The 18546-nt window shown below is 43.1% G+C and overlaps 1 protein-coding gene across 1 annotated transcript; it reads right to left on the bottom strand.

Moving 5' to 3' along the window:
- Nucleotides 1–9041: 9041 nt before the first annotated feature.
- Nucleotides 9042–9989, bottom strand: LOC141155435 (olfactory receptor 1f45-like). The gene has a single exon (XM_073642300.1). The coding sequence runs from the start codon at nucleotides 9975–9977 to the stop codon at nucleotides 9042–9044; it is 936 nt and encodes a 311-aa protein (XP_073498401.1). The 5' UTR covers nucleotides 9978–9989.
- Between the last annotated feature and the right edge of the window lie 8557 nt (nucleotides 9990–18546).

Below are 18546 nucleotides of genomic sequence, written 5' to 3'. Positions count from 1 at the left end.
TTGTATTCTATACACAGGTGGTGTAGCTTGCAACACAGATACGCTACTCCACTGACTAACACACACTGCAAGAGGCCATAAAGGATTTGCTTATCTAGATTTAGCCAAAGGCTGTGAAAAACACTTGCACAGCACTGGCACAGACCTGCCTGGCAAAAAGTCCTAGGAAATGCTGTAACCTAGTCCTCAAAAGGACTGCAATTACACCTAGTCCCTACTCCCAAGCTGTCTATTTAAGAGCACAGACCTGCCTGCTAAAAGTCGTAGGAAATGCTGTAACCTAGTCCTCAAAAGGACTGCAATCACAACTATTCCCTACTCCCAAGCTATCTGTAGATTTATGAGAAAATTGGCTTGAAATTAACACTGAAAGTATAGCGCACACAGCAACAGCGGTGCCGTGTAATACGCAGCTGCAGCAGTGAAAAAATGGTGGCGACGGGAAAATGGCTGGGTCTTATAGTGCAAGGACATGTGACATACACTGCCAATGACACATGCCCTTGCTTGTGTGAAAAAAAGCACTTCGCTCCGTGTGTGCGCTGTTGATAGGCTGACAGACTGCACCTCCCCACTGTAAATGCGGGAAAGAGAAAAAAAAATGGAGATCTTCATTATTTATGCAGAGATCCATCCCTTGCCCCTTCCCCCGCCCCGCTGTACACTCAAACTGCGTATTAACATTGATTATCAGCATTACTGTGAAAAAATCCAGTTATGATTTTGGTGCACAAACAGTTATCGAACATAACCTCGAACAGCCGGATTTTTTTCAAATCGTTCGTGTTCGCCAAACGTCTCGAACACCGCTCAAAACAGCTCGAATTTGAAATTGGCGAACAGTTCGAGTCGAACACTGCTCATCTCTACTCATCACTACTGTTCACATAAAACCTAGCCCATTAAAAATTGCAGATTAACCCCTCTCTGCATTTAGTGTGGTGGAGCAAACTTCTAGGTTTCAAATCACCAGTGACTTTGTCACATACTCCCCTCTGCCCAAAGCCAGGGGTTTTGGCTCCTTCAGTTAACAAACCGGAAAGTCAAGACAGGACACCTGCATTACCATGCAGTTTCCCGGGCCTGTGCTACACATGAAAACTAAAGTCCTGGAGAGCTAGAAACCACCTAGTCACTTGGTCATTCTTCCCCTTTCTTTCTCTCATCCATCTCAGGGTTGCATGATCTGACGCTAACCTGAACTTCCGGCCTAATAGGTAATACCTCAGGGTGTCAATTGCCCATTTGTTGGCCAAGCACTCTTTTTCTACTATGGCGTAGTTTTGTTCACAGTCAGAGAGTTTTCTGCTTAGATACAGGATGGGATTTTCTTCCCCGTTCCCTTTGTGGGACAACACGGCTCCTAACCCGACCTCTGAGGTGTCCATATAGACCACAAACTTCTTATTGAAGTCAGGTGCAATCAAGACCTGCTGTTTACACAGGGCAAGCTTCAATTCCTTGAACGCTCCCTCTGATTTAGAAGACCATTTGGCCATCGCTGGATTTGTACCTTTAAGCAGGTCAGTCAGGGATGTGGCTATCATAGTGAAATTCGGGATAAATCGCCGCTAGTATCCCACAATTCCCAGAAATGCCCAAACCTGTTTCTTGGAGGTTTCCACCTTATTCACTTGCAGCTTTATTTCACCCCTTCCGACAATGAAGCCCAAGTACTTTGCCTCTTTTATCCCCATGGTGCACTTCTTTTGGTTTATGGTAAATCCAGCCTTCAAATCCAGTCGCAACCAATACCGCCTGGACCTTCTGCAGGTGTCTTCCCCAATCCGGGCTGAAGATCACAATGTCATCAAGGTAAGCTGCAGCGTACTTCTTGAGCGAGACTAGGATCCAGTCCATGGCCCTTTGAAAGGTAGCAGGGACTCCCTGCAGACTAAACGGCATCCTGGTGTACTGAAAGCACTCGTCAGGTGTAGAGAAAGCCGTCTTCTCCTCGGCACTTGGAGACAGGAGAATTTGAAAGTACCCTTTTGTTGGGTCCAGGGTGGTAATGTATCTCGCTGGTCCAACCCTTTCAATAAGTTCACCAACCCAGGCATCAAATATGCGTCGAATTTGGACACTTTATTTAGCTTCCTGTAGTCATTACAGAAATGCCACTCTCTGTCTGGCTTCAGCACAAGGGCAATGGGGCTGGACCAGCCGCTCTTTTGTAGCATCGGCGTCTCTGCCCCCTGCCAGGCAGAGACGCCGTCCCACTCACCTCCTCGCTCCCCGCGCTCCCCGCTCTGCGTTCTCCAGCGCTCCTCTTCCTCCTGTCGGCGCGCGCAGCTCCCCGGGCACTGTGCTTTGGGCGCGCATGCTCCCTCCCTCTTAAAGGGGCCGCGCACGCCATCCTAAGGAGTCCCCGGCCAATAGCCGAGGGTCCTCCCATATATATGGCACCTCCTCCAAAATGAAGGTGCCCGAGCAAGAGTTGTTGCACAGTGTTTCTGACCTCTGCTTCAGCCCTCAGGTCCCGCTGCTAGCCTGACTACCAGTCTTGCCCGCCAGCCTGTTACTTGCCTGTTACCTGCCTGTTACCTGCTGTGCCTGCCAGCCGGCTCACCTGGGAGCACTTGCCTGTTGCCTGCCTGTTACCTGCCGTGCCCGCCAGCCCACTCACCTGGGAGCACTTGCCTGTGACCTGCCTGTTACCTACTTGTTACCTGCCGTGCCTTCCCGGAGGCTCCTGCAGTCACTTGCCGTGACCACCTGCCAGCCCACCTAGAGACTCCTGCCGTCACTTGCCGTGACCACCTGCCAGCCCACCTAGAGACTCCTGCCATCACTTTGCCGTGTCTACCTGATAGCCTACCTGGAGGTTTCTGCTCGCCAGCCTGCCTGCTGTGTCTACCTGCTATTCCGGTCAGTTCCTGCCATCAGTACCGTGGGAGTCACCTTCTCCCTTACAAGGTCGTCCCCAGAGTAGAACCTGGTACTTCGGCTCGGTCCCTCAGTCATTAGCCACTGTACGACCAGGGTCGGTCCGGGTTGATACTTAGTTATGCCCCTCTGGGTCCCTCCTTGCACCGTAGCACAGAGGTTCCACCTCCCGGACCCGTAACATCTTTGACTACTTCATGAAGCCCAGGTTCAACATTCTCCACACCTCGTTTGAAATCACCTTGCGACAGGCATCAGGGATTCGATATGGCTTCTGTTTCACCTGTACATGCGGTTCCATCAAGATCTCAAGCTCCATAACCTGCGTACATTCAGGCAACTCCGAAAACAGGTCTCTGTTTTTCCGAAACAGTTCTCGGCACTGGTGGTGACAGTGTCTCTGCCACTGTGACATCTTCGACTTTGGCTTCAGGATTGACCCCCAGACACGTAGCTTCCACTCGTTCCCTGTCTTGCCATGGTTTAAGCAGGTTGATGTGGTATATCTGATATTACGTTCGTCTTCTTGGTTGGTGTACTTTGTAGTTGACGTCACTCAACTTCTCAACCATATTGTATGGCCCTTGCAACTTGACCAGGAATTTACTTATGACTATGGGTACCAACTCCAATACCCGATCTCCAGGGCTGAACTGTCTCAGCCTTGCGGCCCTATTGTAGACCCTTGCCTTGGCCTCATGTGCTTGAAGGAGGATTTCCTTCAAAATCAGCATCACCTTCGTCATCTGGTCCTGCATCTGGGCCACATGCTCAATGGGGTGTTACCTCTGTTTGCCAGGTCTCCTTAGCAACATTCAGAAGTCCCCGAGGGTGCCGTCTGTACAGCAACTCAAATGGTGAGAATCCCATGGAGGCCTGTGGGACTTCCCTAATGGGCAACAGGTACGGCAGTAGACAATACCAGTCTCGTCCATCCTTCTCCATGACCTTCTTCAGCATGGATTTCAAGGTCTTGTTGAACCTCTCCACCGGGCTGTCCATCTACAGAAGGTACACCGACAGCCGGAGTTGTGTAAACTGGAGAGCCTTGCACAACTCCCTTATTACCTTGGATATAAAAAGAATACCCTGGTCGAGCAGGATCTCCTTTGGCAAGCCCATCCAGGAGAAAATATGAACTAGCTCTTGGGCTATAGTCCTGGCGGAAGAGTTTCTCAGTGGTACCATCTCCGGGTACTGAGTTGCATAGTCCAACACTAGCAAGATGTATAGGTGTCCCCTGGCGGACTTGACCAAGGGCCCAACAAGGTCCATGGCAATCCAGTAAAATGCGACCTCTATAATAGGCAATGGAACTAAGGGACTTCGGAAGTGGGATACGGGAGCAGTTAGCTGGCAGGTATTGCAGGACCAGCAGTAGTTAACAATCTCTCTGTGACATCCAGGCCAGTAGAAGAAACCTCGGCACTCAAAACGTCCTTTATATGTGAAAATTTATTTTAGCAAGATAAACACACAGCAATAATACAACAAAACGTTTCGGTCATGATGATCTTCAGTTGGCCAATAGAACTGCTGGTGTAGGTAGAGGGATAGGGTCCCAAACGGGCTGCCTTAGAGGAGCGTGCATTGGCTCCAGTAGCGCATCGCGGTGTCCAATTGGCCAACTGAAGAAGGTCATCATGACCGAAACTTTTTGTTGTATTATTGCTGTGTGTTTATCTTGCTAAAATAAATTTTCACATATAAAGGACGTTTTGAGTGCCGAGGTTTCTTGAACTGTGTCCTAAAGGGTTCGGCCCCTGCTTGAGCACCTACAAAGGGAGTGCAGTGATATTTATTTTCAAATCCAGGCCAGTAGAACCTCTGAAGGACCCACTCTCGAGTTTTGTCTACTCCCAGATGCCCAACCAAGACATGAGAATGGGCCAGGTCTAATACCCTACACCTATAGGGACCTAGTACTAACATCTGTTCTATCACTTCTTCTCTTAGTTTAGTGACCCGATATAGCAGCTTCTCTTTTAAAGGGAAATATGGAAACCTAGTGTCCATCCCCAGCTCTTGAGTGACCCCATTTATCACTGTCACATTGTCAAATGCACCTTTTAACGACAGATATTGCATTTGAGCAGTCCCAAAATTCCACCCAGAAATCCCCAATTCAGGAATATTGGCCTCACTTCTCACCATCTCGTCGCTGTCTCATCCTTGTCACCAGCAAGGACACACAAGGGTAACTCATCTGCTTCCAACTGCGATGGGGATTCGTCCTGGTTGAACCGGCTCCTGTCTGAGTCACTTAGTATCCCCGCCTTCAGCCATAAGTCCCAAAACAAGCTAAAGTCCAGCCCTATTATTGTAGCAGGTCCTTAATCACTCCGACCTCTTGGGACTCAGCCCCACAATTAGTTTTCATATTCACTTTGGCAATGGGGTAGTTCTTGGCGTCCCCGTGAATACAGCGGACGCCCACGTGTTTTCCAGGGATAAACTAGTGGGGAAGTGTGGCCCTTACCAGGGTCGCCAGACTCCTTGGGTCCAAGAGTCCGGACACCAGTACCCCATTTATTGTTATGGGACATTCCTGCGGCCACTTGCTGGGTGGATAGTTCACACTGCAGGTCGAAAATGCATAGTAAGAACAATGTCGTCCTAGGCTACAGTCCATTTGCTTGGAGGTCAGGGGGCAACGAGTGGCTCTATGGCCTCGTCCATGACATTTCAGGCATATAATATCTCCAGCAGAGACATTCGGCATTACCTTCGCTTCCCCTTTGGATCTTGCATGCCCTACCCCCTTCTAAGCCTCAACCCCCTGTTTGGATCCCCAGTATGAAGTGTGCTGTTTTCTCAAGGAATTCTTGACCCCCTGATACCTCTTGACCAGTCCGACAAGTTCATTGGCATTCCGGGGATCACCCAGGGCAACTCAAGTCTTTATTTGCCTTGGCATGGAATGCACAAACCGGTCCATCACCTCTTGTTCTACCATCTGCGCAGGGGTAGAGGACTCTGGCTGCAACCGTTTTTGGACCAGGTGGAGTGGATCAAACATTTGGGAGTGAGGGGGCTTCTCACTGTGATATGCCCAGCGGTAGACCCTACTGCTCCCTGAGAGTCATCGTTACCCCAAGTGTGCCAAAATTTCAGTTTTTAATTTGCCATATTCCTTGGCGTCTTGCAAGGCCAAGTCATAGTAGGCATTTTGGGATTCGTCTGTCAAATATGGCGCCAGCACATATGCCCAGTGCTCTGAAGGAAGTCGCTCCCGATCAGCCATCCTCTCAAAAACAGCCAGAAAGACTTCCACATCATACCCCGGGTCATCTTCTTCATGGCCCGTCTTACCACCTTCCGGGCGTGGTAGTTATCAGCCAGTCTTGGGGGTGGAGCGGTCGACCTGCCCTGGATGGCGCTTTACAGAAGTGAGCCACTGCTTCTGCTGCTGTTGTATCTGCTGTAGTAGAAGCTTGCTTGTCTCCTGCTGCTGCTTCTACTGCATCTGGACCATGTGTTTGATTATGTCCTCCATGATGCCAGACATCTCTCGCTGGCCTTTACCCAGGACATATAACGTTCTCTGTAGCAGCTGCTCATGTTCCTGGAACGTTTCCCGCATTCAAAACACCACCTGTGGTAGATTGGTCACTCTGCTGCACTCGGAGGTAAACACGGAATGCTGTGTCTTTAAATTTCTTATTGGTTTATTAAAAAAATGGCATAAAGCAATGTACAGTTCATAAAAGTAAACACAGCCGTTCTTGCATAATGGCAAAGCAAAAGAAAAGAGTACAGTACAGTCCTTACATCAGCCGGGATCCAGCCACTCAGGTATAGCAAAAACACACGGTTCAGGATAGCACAAAACACAAGCTCCTCTCTCTTGAGCTAGCCTCTCCAGATACACTTAACACCACATAATTCAACAGGCTGGCTATTTATATCCCAGACCACACCCCGGAATGGAGATATGGTGAACAGCCTCCCACCTGCTCTACAGATGTTCACATAAAACCTAGACCATTAAAAATGGCTGATTAATCCCTCTCAGCATTTAGTGTGCTGGAGTAAACTTCTAGGTTTCACATCACTGAAGCTAATAGCCTCAGTGAAACATATGTCTCCTCCAGTATTTTGCCAGTGACTTTGTCACAGTACACAGACCATAAAAGTAAAATGTTTTTATGAACAGCTCACCATATGGTGGTGTTATGATAATGAACTTAAAAATTCAAGAGTATTTGAGAAGTCTTTAGGTTTACCAACATGATTTTTTGTGCTTATTTCAATGTTCTCCTGGGTTCAAGAGACACATTTTCAGATAAATAGAAAAAAATGATAATTTTGACATGGAACATGATAAGTTTTGAGGGCCAGGCATTACCATCTTCTGGCTAATAAGGTCACAGTAGAAAGATTTGGGGAAGTCCAGCTGAAGAGCAAATAGTGACTTTACAGCTACAACTCCTCACTTAAAAGATTAGTGAAGAGCCACCGAAGATCACAGTTGAAGAAGATGATAATACTTTTTTAGGGCTGATACAGTTTTCTTGTTTTTATTTTTCTTTCACAAGTAGAATGTGTCAACCTCTTGGGGTAACAGGAGGTCAAGAAAGCTATTAAATCTTGACAAAAATCCCTATCACCATTTAATGATCACTATTTCTACTTGATAGAATGCCCTCACCCAAAGCCCCTCAAAAATCTCAAAATAGTTAATAAATAGTTTTAAAAAATGGTGTAAAATCTCATGGCTGTGAGCTTAAAAGAGCTATTAAGTTTAATATATTGTACTATATTTACTATGCTGTAATTATGCTATAAATCATATTTAGGTCATGTATTACTTATCTCTCCAGAGTCTTGTTGCTTCATTGTCATAGCTCTGGTGGTCTTCACCTCAAATGGAAGTGATGACATCTATTCCATTCAAGCGCTGGACTGATGAAGCCACTGTACATCCTGTACATCAGACACCTGACTATTTTTTCTGTTCATATTACTCCAATCTGTACATTTAGGGGGCAGCTGACTGTTCTGTATAGATAGGACATCATCGTAATGTTTGGTCCCTATGGAGACAACTGGAGCCAAGCAGGAGAGGCAGAGGTTCTATGGCATAAATTACATTATATTCTAGTTTTTTATTTTACAATGATCTGCTTCCTCTGTCCTTTTTTGAAAAATGTATGGAATGAAGATGACAAGAAAAGCAAATTGGTGGTTCTTAAAGTGGACCTGTCACTTGGTTAAAGGTGGGCATTTAATTTTCTTTTTTTTATTCATGCTGCTCCCCTGGGTATTTTTTTTTTAATTTGCCATACAGCTCCAGAGATACAGGCCTTTTTTATTTAGTGCTATTTTTTAATGATTTTTGCTGACACGATCCTTGGGGCATGTCTTTTGGGTGCACTGCTTGATTATCCTCTAAACAATGCCCCCTTGATAAAGACCATACAAATTAGAACTAAATAAACAGGCTCATATCTCTGAAACAATATGGCAGATAAAAAAACAACGAAACATAAAAATGGAATATTCAGGCAAGAAGCAGGAGTAAAATAATAGCAAATTCTGGCTACTTTTGACCTTGTGACAAGTCTTCTGTAAAAGAAAGGGGTTATCAGAATGTGACCTATTACTTAAATCAAGTTTTTGTGTTACATGTATTTACATGTATTTTTGTCTTTTTTAAATTGGCACTTAAAAGAAAACAAAAAAAAAAACATACTGGTCACTGCCATTATTTTACCCTCACTCTGCCTGTCATTTCAAAAACAGTTTTTACAGTATGCACCAATCACAGTGGGCCATGTCATAGCTGACCCTACTCTCCCTCCCTTCACAATGACCTTTGCACATGCTCCTTACATGTTTCTAGAGAGAAAACATTGTGTTGAAGGTTGCTCAGTGTGGCTGTGTACATATGTTGTTTCCTGAAACAGCAGGAAGTTGAAGTCTAAAGAAACCTCAATGTCCAGTGTAAAATTGCAGGATTTCTATTTTTTTAATAAAGATTATGATATCGAAAAAGCTGCCAAAAATTTAACACAAAACATGCATTTACCAGATTTTCAGATAAAACATTCTCTTTAAATAAGGCGATAGTTGATATAGCTATACAGTGGTCTCTCCATCATTTCTGATAAGAGCTACTATTTTGAATCATGTTGTGGTGTCTCCAAATTCTCCTAGAGAGTTAAATTCCTGGTGAAACATTTTTTTATGGTACATTTCACGTCCTTATTTCTTACGCTGTAGATGAAAGGGTTCAACATAGGAGTTACGACGGTATACAGTATCGAGATAGTCTTGTCTGCTTCAGGTAAGTAGGCAGAGCGGGGTCGTAGATACATGAACATAATAGTCCCATAGTAGAGAGTGACAACGATAAGGTGGGAGGCACAAGTAGAGAATGCTTTCTGCCTCCCTTGCGATGACTGGATCGTCATGATGGTGGAGATGATGTGGATGTATGAAATGAGAGTTAGGAAGAAAGCCATCATAACAATGATGCCAGCAGAAACATACATAGCTATTTCATTGAGTCTGGTATCTCTACAAGATATTTGCAAAATTGGAGGTATCTCACAAAAGAAGTGGCTGATATGGTGGGTCTTGCAGTAGGGCAGTTGGAACGTAATGAAAACATGGACAGTGGAGTTCATGAAGCACGCCACCCATGATCCTACTGCTAGAGTAATGCAGAAACCCTTGCTCATGATAGTGTTGTAGTGCAGCGGCTTACAGATGGCAGCAAATCGATCAAAGGCCATAACTGCAAGTAGTATACACTCAGTTGCCCCTAAGGCTAGCGAGAAGTACATCTGGAATGCACATCCCAACAGGGAAATACTTCTGTCCTTAGCAATAGTGTTAACCAAGATTTTAGGAACTATGGTGGATGAGAAGCAGATGTCAATAAAAGAGAGGTTACTCAAGAAAAAGTACATAGGGGTCTGTAGAGTTGGGTTAATCCCCACTACGATAATTAGTAGAAGATTTCCTGTCAAAGTTGCAATATACATCACCAAGAACAAAAAGAAACAGATATCCTGAAGATAAGGCACGTCTGATAGTCCAAGAAGGATGAACATGCCTAGAGACGTTATGTTGGTTGAGTCCATAATATTTGTTTGATATTTGTTTTGAATTTTTAGGAATTTGCTGAATTTTGCAAATTCATACAATTTGTTATCTGGTTCTTGTTAATTGCCTAAAATGATAGCTGTACTTTTATACATTGCATAAAGATTCTATAAGTCAGAGAAGGCTCACGTGACCTCAGGTGTGGCTGGTCTTCCCCATAATACTTTGCAGCTATCATATCCCATCACTTATTATTGCACAGGCAATCAGGAGGGACTGCCATAGTCTGTATGAAAGTCGAGACAGAGAATACAGCAGCCATTTTGTGGTGAATCTGGATAGTGAGAGGACGTCAGAGCTCATAGCTTAGGTAGAGAGATAGGGAGAGAGAGTCATAAAACACTGAATAAACATTACAGATAGTGTACGATGGTGTAGCAAAAAAACTATATAGAGAGTGTGTAAAAGTACAGTAGTGAAGAGGATTAATGTGTGAGAAGCAGGTTTTTTATTACCACCGTATAACAACTGTTTACCCGGGTACATTTTTGGGGTTTTGTGTGAACTTATGTCCAATTTGCCTTTTTTCTCAGTTTTTTTTGTGTTTTTCCAATATACACAAAGGAAATAAACATGTGTATAACAAAACATGTGTAATTGCAATAATTTTCTGGGAGAAATACATAATTTTCTGAAACAATTTCAAAGGAGCAAACACTTTTAATCATGACTGTATGTTGATATCACTTTGACACTATTAAGGATGTGTTTGCATTAAAGAACTTTAGATGGGCTGGATATAGTCCTAGGAGACCTCAGTGTTTTACACACGTCTTTTCAGTGCCATTGGAGTAAGCAAATTTACTTTTTATGAAAAACTTGACGAAGCTTTCAAATTTGAATTTGAAAAGATTCACTCATCTCTACTGCTGTCCTCTAAAACTGAAAAACATCTAATGTGTCCCATAAAGAAAAGGTGCCTTACTCTGTTGCCCAAAATGTATCTTATCCATCAGTATGTCACCTGCCAATGCTACCACGCAGTTATTGACTCCATGTCAGACAGGGAAGGTCTAAACTCTTTAGAGTTGACTCTTGTTGAGCGACATACAGTAGTGTGAAAAGGTGTTCCCTTCCTGATTTCTTATTCTTTTGAACATTTGTCACACTTAAATGTTTCAAATCACAAAACAAATTTAAATATAACACAAAGATAACACCAGTAAACAAAAAATGCAGTTTTTAAATGAAGACCTTTAATATTAAAGGAAAAAGAAATCCAAACCTTCAGGGCCCTGTGTGAAAAAGCGATCCCCTCCTCCCATTAAAACATAAATTAACTGTCATCACATATTTGGGAAGCTGAGTTCAATTTCCCTAGCCACAGAAAGGCCTGATTACTGCCATACCTGTTTTCAATCAAGAAATCACTTTAATAAGACCAGCCTGACAAAGTGAAGTAAGCCAAAAGATACTGAAAAGCTAGATATCATGCCGTGATTCAAAGAAATTCAGGAAGAAATGAGAAACAAAGTAATCGAAATCTATCAGTTTGGAAAAGGTTATAAAGCCAATTATAAAGCTTTGGGACTGCAGTGAACCACAGTGAAAGCAATTATGCACAAATGGCGAAAACATCGAGCAGTGGTTAACCTTCTCAGAAGTGGCCAGCCGACCAAAATGACCCCAAGAGTGCAGTGACGACTCATCCAAGAGGTCACAAAAGACCCCACAACAACATCCAAAGGACTATAGGCCTTGCTTGCCTCAGTTAAGGTCAGTGTTCATGACTTCACCATAAAAAAGAGACTGGACAAAAATGGCATGCATGGCAGAGTTCAAGACAAAAACCACTGCTGAGCAAAAAGAACATAAAGACTCGTCTCAGTTTTGCCAGAAAAAATCTTGACGATGGATAATACTCTGTGGACTGACAAGACAAAAGATTAACTTTTTGGAAGATGCATGTCCCATTACATCTGGCATAGAAGTAACAAAGCATTTCAGAAAAGGAACATCATACCAACAGTAAAATATGGTGGTGGTAGTGTGATGTTCTGGGGCTGTTTTGCTACTTCAAGACCTGGAAGACTTGTTGTGGTAAATGGAACCATGAATTCTTCTGTCTACCAAAAAATCCTGAAGAAGAATATCCGGCTATCTTTTCATGATCTCAAGCTGAAGAGCACTTGGTTTATGCAGCAGGACAATGATCCAAAGCACACCAGCAATTCCACCTCTGAATGGCTTAAGAAAAACAAAATTAAGACTTTTGGAGTGGCCTAGTCAAAGTTCTGATCTTAATCCCATTGAGATGCTGTGGCATGACCTTAAAAAGGCTTGGAAACCCTCCAATGTGGCCGAATTACAACAATTTTGCACAGATGAGTTGGACAACATTCCTCCAGAGCGTTGTAAAAGACTCATTGCCAGTTATAGCAATTGCTTGATTGTGGTTGTTGCTGCTAAGGGCAGCCCAACAAGTTATTAGGTTTAGGGGGCAATCACTTTTTCACACAGGGCCCTATAAGTTTGGATTTCTTTTTCCCTTAATAATAAAGATCTTCATTTAAAAACTGCATTTTGTGTTTACATGTGTTGTCTTTGTCTAATATTTAAATTTGTTTTGTGAGCTGAACCATTTAAGTGTGACAAACATGCAAAAGAATAAGAAATCAGGAAAGGGGCAAACACTTTTTCACACCACTGTAGGTAATACAATCACATCATCACAGAGGCTTCAAGCAAAAGTGATGTAGTGCCACCACAATTAGTTATCTACAATCCAGCGAAAAGAGATGGAGTGCACAAGGCATCTGATGGGGTCTAAACCCTCAAAACTCCTCTATGTACAACTACTCCGTTCCTGAAGTCTTTTTTTATGAGGCTGAGGGCCTTTTGGGCAGCTTTAGGCACCAGGGTCCAGATGTGACTGCTGCCTTTGCACTCCCTGTAGTCAATGAGAGAAAAGAGGTCACTGTGCTTCTTGGACCCCCTTCCAATGTATATACACACATACATGAAATACCTACATGTGCACGTACACATTAAGCCTACGTATGTATATACATAGGCACAGTTGAACACACATACATAAATAAAATACACATGTACATTACATATGCATTTAGACATTTTGCCCACACATTGCATAGGCATATATGCTGTACACATATACATGTATACACATATTACACACATATAAACAGTACTCAAATACACAAATTACACATGTAAAAAAATAGCATAAAATGTAAAAATATGTTCTTCTGTAATTTCTGCCTCCCAAAAAATACATAAGGTGTGAGCAAACCCATAAAAGGTGGATATATGCCTCAAAGTTTGTAGCAGAATGCTTTTACTGATGGAAATTTTGTTTCATTTTTTTTTTATCTTTCACAATTCATAGCCATAGAAGCCATAACATTTTATATTTTCTGCCCAAGTGTTATTTTTTATGAGCTTTGTATTCTTTAGATGCCATTTTGCCATGCACAAATGTAACACATTTACATTAACTTTTATAATACTTTTAAGGTAAAAAATAAAAATAAACAATTTCCCTATTTTAATTTGCATCATTTATTGGTCACCATTATTTTGCTGGATTATCACTGTTTTTTAGGTGTCGTTATGATAACAGAAATCAAATATGACTTATTTAATGGTTCGTGATTTTTATTTAAAAAAAGTGTATTCGAAAATTTTAGAGATGAGTGAATTGATTTGTTGTGAATCAAATTCATTTCAATTTCCAATTCTATATGTGCAAATCACAAAAAAAAATGCCCACCGTCATGTTACACAATATAGAAGATTGCATAAGCAAGAAAATGGCTCACATGACCCAAGGCGCGGTTGGCCGAGCTTCCCCATAATGCCTTGCAGCTATCCCATCACACCACATGGTGTAACCCAGTCAATCACGAGGGACTATTGCAGCCTGTATGAAAGCTGAGACAGGAAATACCGTGGCCATTTTGAAGCGAATCTAGAAAGTGTGAGGACGTCACAAAACACAGTCTAGCAATAGAAATCAGAAGAGAAAATTTTGAATTAGTGAATAAACATTACAGATGGAGTGTGTGACAGCACAGCAGAGACTATTATTCTCTATTATTCACTGGGTAAATTGAGAGCTGTTTATCTCACACATGCCTGTGTTTATGGACGTGTGCAGATCTCCTATATTGAATGCCTTTGCTAAAGAACATGGAAGCTGGACTCTATGCCAGGCAGCCTAATCAATTGTGCCAGACAAAGTCTGTATTTAAGTTTTCCTGTGATATGATTTATGATGACTGCAATAAAACAGCAAGACTTTTATATAGAAACGATTCCTGTTACACCTCATATCGTTCCCAAGTGAGCAGCATTATTACAGGAAATAATGTATTTCTGTATATGTCAGACATTTTCTGAAATCACATCAAAATTGCAGTGCATTTGCCACCATTTTCGAAGTGGCGTAATTAGTTTTACTGTGATTTCAGAAAAAGCTTTTTATAAAAAAAAAATTAATGCAGCCACAATTTTTGAAAGCAGCCTAAAAATGGCTGTCCCAGGACCCTGTCTCAGACCTTACAGGCCATTGACCACTGGTTGTACTATGAAAGGGAGGAAATACAACAAAAAAGGCTAAAAAAATATACCTATTGTATATAATCTTAGTGTTTTCTCTATATGCATTGTAACTCATACCAGCCCACAGACTCATCTGTAGATAGCACTGTTTCAGGGTTCCTGCCCCTTATCAGCACAGAGCATAGTACTGGTTGGCTGAATGAGATGCCTTAGGCAACATATTACTCACCTGTCCCAACTTCAGTGATGGTCTTTGATCCCTCTCTCTGTGCTGAACCCTGAGCAACTTGGCAAGCACCACTGATGCCATTATCCAAGGCTTTTAAGTAGTGTTGAGCCACCCCCGTAGTGTTCGAGTTCGGTTCGGTTCGTCGAACACCCGTATGTTCACCGAACTGTTCGTCGAACACCTTCGAACACCGTTAAAACCAATGGCAGGCAAACAAAAACAAATAGAAATACATAGAAAACACCTTCAAAGGTGTTCAAAAGCTGACAAACTGCTCAGAAGACACAACTAACACATGGAAAAGTGACAAGTACATATAGTAATGCGAAAAGAAAAGAGGTGGAGGAGTAAAAGGAGGGGGAGACACAGATATAGGCATGTCATGCCCTTCTAAAACAAAAAAAGTGCGAAGCCGACACGGCCAGTCCGTTCCAGCCCGTGCGACCTCCGTGTCGCCGGGTTTGTGCCAGAGCTGCAGTAGACCCTGACGGCCAGCCCCCCTCTCCCAATACTAGTGCCTGTCCGCTGGTGGGTCGAGCGAGCACCCCTGTGGTGGAGCTCGCTTTTTAATTTAAATTGTCTCTCTAATTTGAATGAATACACTTTAAATCCTTTTACAAGGATCTATTGGACGGCAAGTCTCATGCTAGCAGCCGCATAATTCCAGCTCCAGTAGCGTCCACTAAAGCTGCTGCAGTTAAAAAGCTTTTATAAGGATCGAGCTCGGCGGTCCACCGCAAGGCGTCCTACCGCCAGTCCCAGCCCCTATGCCTTGGGGTGCCTCCCGGATGCTCTTCACTGAGTGTCCCGGGGGACCGCACCATTTCCTTTGAAAAAATTAAGTATCCAAACTACAGGTGGTGTAGCTTGCTTAACAGCTGGGATAATCCGCTGACTAGCAGACACTGCTACTAGGCACAAAGTATTTCCTGGGCTAGATGCAGTTAAAAATTTGTAATTAGATACTCTCATTGGATGCTGAGAAAGCACTCCATGGAGTCTCCTGGCACGCCATATATTATTCCCTTAAAAAGCTTGGGGTAGGGGTCTAGGGGACTCTTTTATAGGCAAAGTCGCGGCCCTGTTTCACAATACGTCACCTAGGCTGAAGATAAATGGAACATTTTCATCACCTTTCATAATCACCAATGGGACAAAGCAGGGATGTCCTCTGTCCCCTCTCTTATACATCCTAGTGACGGAGCACCTGCTCTCATCAATTCGCCATAACCCCAATATTAGGTGGATTGAGGTGGGAGGCACTGAGTACAAGTGCTCTGCATTTGCTGATGATGTCCTAGTATATATCACTCAATCACATATATCCATCCATGCTGTTATGGCTGAAATAGATCACTTTGTTACATGGTCAAATTTTAAAATCAATGCAGCGAAGTCTGAGGCCCTCGATGTCTCCCTACCCAAATCCATACAGGATTCCATCTAGTCCAACTTTCCCTTTGCCTGGCCCTCACAGGGTATCAAATACTTAGGAATTCGTATTCATAGAGACCTCTCCCGTCTATGTTATCTTAATTTTGGGCCCTTTATTGAACAACTCCATACAGACCACGGTTGGCAAGTTAGAACTGTAAGATTCACTACGTGAACCACTGGTGTTTTGTGGAAAAGCACATGTACACTGTGTTCCAAATTATTATGCAAAAAGTGTTTAGGAGTGATAAGGGAAGAATTTGTTTGTTTGTCAGTTAAACTCATTGATGGTGATGTGTGTCAGGGCACTTTATATCACTGTAAGCAATTGCATACACCTGTGCTAATTAGTTTGGCAGGTGTGTCCAATGAAAGGCAAGACTACTTAAGAAGGCTGTCCCACATTATTAAGCAGCCTACATTTTCTGCCAAAATGGGAAAGAAAAAGGATGTGTCGGCTGCTGAGAAGCAACAAATTGTGGAATGTTTAGGTCAAGGCATGACTACAATCAACATTGCCACGACACTTCATCCTGATCATCGCACAATCAAGAAGTATGTAGCTGTGCATGTGATAAGGGAAATTGAGCTGATAAGGGAAAATTGAGGACTCTTACCTCCAGGAAATTATCTCAGGTTAAAAGAGCAGCGGCAAAAAAGCCTTGTCATAGCAGAGGACAGTGAGTAATGTTTTGGGCTGGAATCATGGGGAGAGAGATTGTCGGGCCCTTTAGGAACCCTAAAGGGGTAAAGATGAACTCCATAATGTATGTGGAGTTTCTCAAACAGCACTTCCTGCCATGGTTCAAGAAAAAGAACCGTGTATTCCGCAGCAAGATCATTTTCATGCATGATAATGTACCGTCTCATGCTGCACATAACACATCTGCATCTCTGGTTGATATGGGCATAAAAAGGGACAAACTTATGGTGTGACCCCCATGCTCCCCTGACCTTAACCCCATTCAGAACCACTGGAGCATCATCAAAAGGAGTGTCTATGATGGCGGGAGGCAGTTCACATCTAAGCAACAGCTCTGGGAGGGTATTCTGTCCTCATGCAAACAATTGAAGCAGAAACCATCCAAAACCTGACAAATTCAATGGATGAGAGAGTTCAGAAGCTCCTTTCGAACAAGGGGTCCTATGTGCAATTGTAACATCACCTAGAATAAAGTTTTGAGTTGAAAACTGTTTGATTTCAGTTTCTAATAACCTGCTAATGCTTATAATTTCAAAAATTACCATTTTTTTGTTCTTTATTAAAATGAAAAGGTTGATCGAAGAGTGTGGGGGATCTAAGAGTGTGGCAACCCAGTAATCAGGATTACTTCGAATTCTGACAATCTGAGGGTCATGTTACAGGTAGTGCAGCAAGAAGGCACTCATGTGTCTTGCGCATCTAAGAGACCCAAAATTATTTTCCGGGCTAGATGCAGCTAAAAATTATTATTAATTTGAAAGCTGGTGGAGCTTAGTATAAATGGCCTAATAGAATCAGTACCGCAAACTGCTACAAAGCCCAAATTATTTTCCAGCCAAGATACAGATAAACATGATTAGTAATTTTAAATCTGGTGGAGCTTAGTATAGATGGCCTAATAGAATCAGTACTGCACACTGCTACAAAGCCCAAATTATTTTTCAGCCAAGATACAGATAAACATGATTAGTAATTTTAAAGCTTAAAAAGGTTGGTGAGGTGATTTTAACAAATCATCAAGCTTTTACTCTCCCCAGGATGACACAGGGGTAGAAAAGGCGTTTCGGATCCATGATTTGTTCATCTTTATGAACGTGAGTCTGTCTACATTATCAGTGGAGAGCCACATGCGCTTATCTGTCAGCACACCACCAGCAGCGCTGAACACACGTTCAGACAGAACGCTGGCTGCAGGGCATGACAAGATCTCCAAGGCGTAAGTGACGAGCTCTGGCCATTTATCCAGCTTGGAAGCCCAAAAAGAGCAAGAGTCTAGTGACACAGTTATGACTTCAATGTTTACTTGGAGATACTGCTGTACCATCGTCACTAGGCGTTGACTATGTATCAGACTTCTTGTCTCCTGTGGCCTTGCAAAGGATGGGCTAAAAAAGTGGTGAAATGATTCTGCAAAATTGATGTTACCGGCAGATACTGTGCTTCTGTTACGGTTTGAGTGCTGAACACTCGACGGTCCAACGGTTGGCAAGTTGGAACTGTGAGATTCACTACGTGCACCACTGGTGTTTTGTGGAAAAGCACATGTAAGTTTCTGCAACAGTCTCTGCTGATACTCCTGCATGCGTGCATCCCTTTCTATGGCAGGAATAATTTCTGCAAATTTACTTTTGTACCGGGGATCTAACAGTGTATCAAC

Source organism: Phyllobates terribilis, unplaced genomic scaffold (genome assembly GCF_046119375.1).
Source record: "Phyllobates terribilis strain yellow unplaced genomic scaffold, ASM4611937v1 Scaffold_7__3_contigs__length_470593459, whole genome shotgun sequence".
Taxonomy (NCBI): domain Eukaryota; kingdom Metazoa; phylum Chordata; class Amphibia; order Anura; family Dendrobatidae; genus Phyllobates; species Phyllobates terribilis.
The sequence above is the reverse complement of the archived record's forward strand: the minus strand, read 5'-3'. Positions and strand labels throughout refer to the sequence as shown.

Bases quoted from the DNA above. Each gene is read 5' to 3' on its own strand.
- LOC141155435 (XM_073642300.1), bottom strand. From the start codon at position 9,977: ATGGACTCAACCAACATAACGTCTCTAGGCATGTTCATCCTTCTTGGA.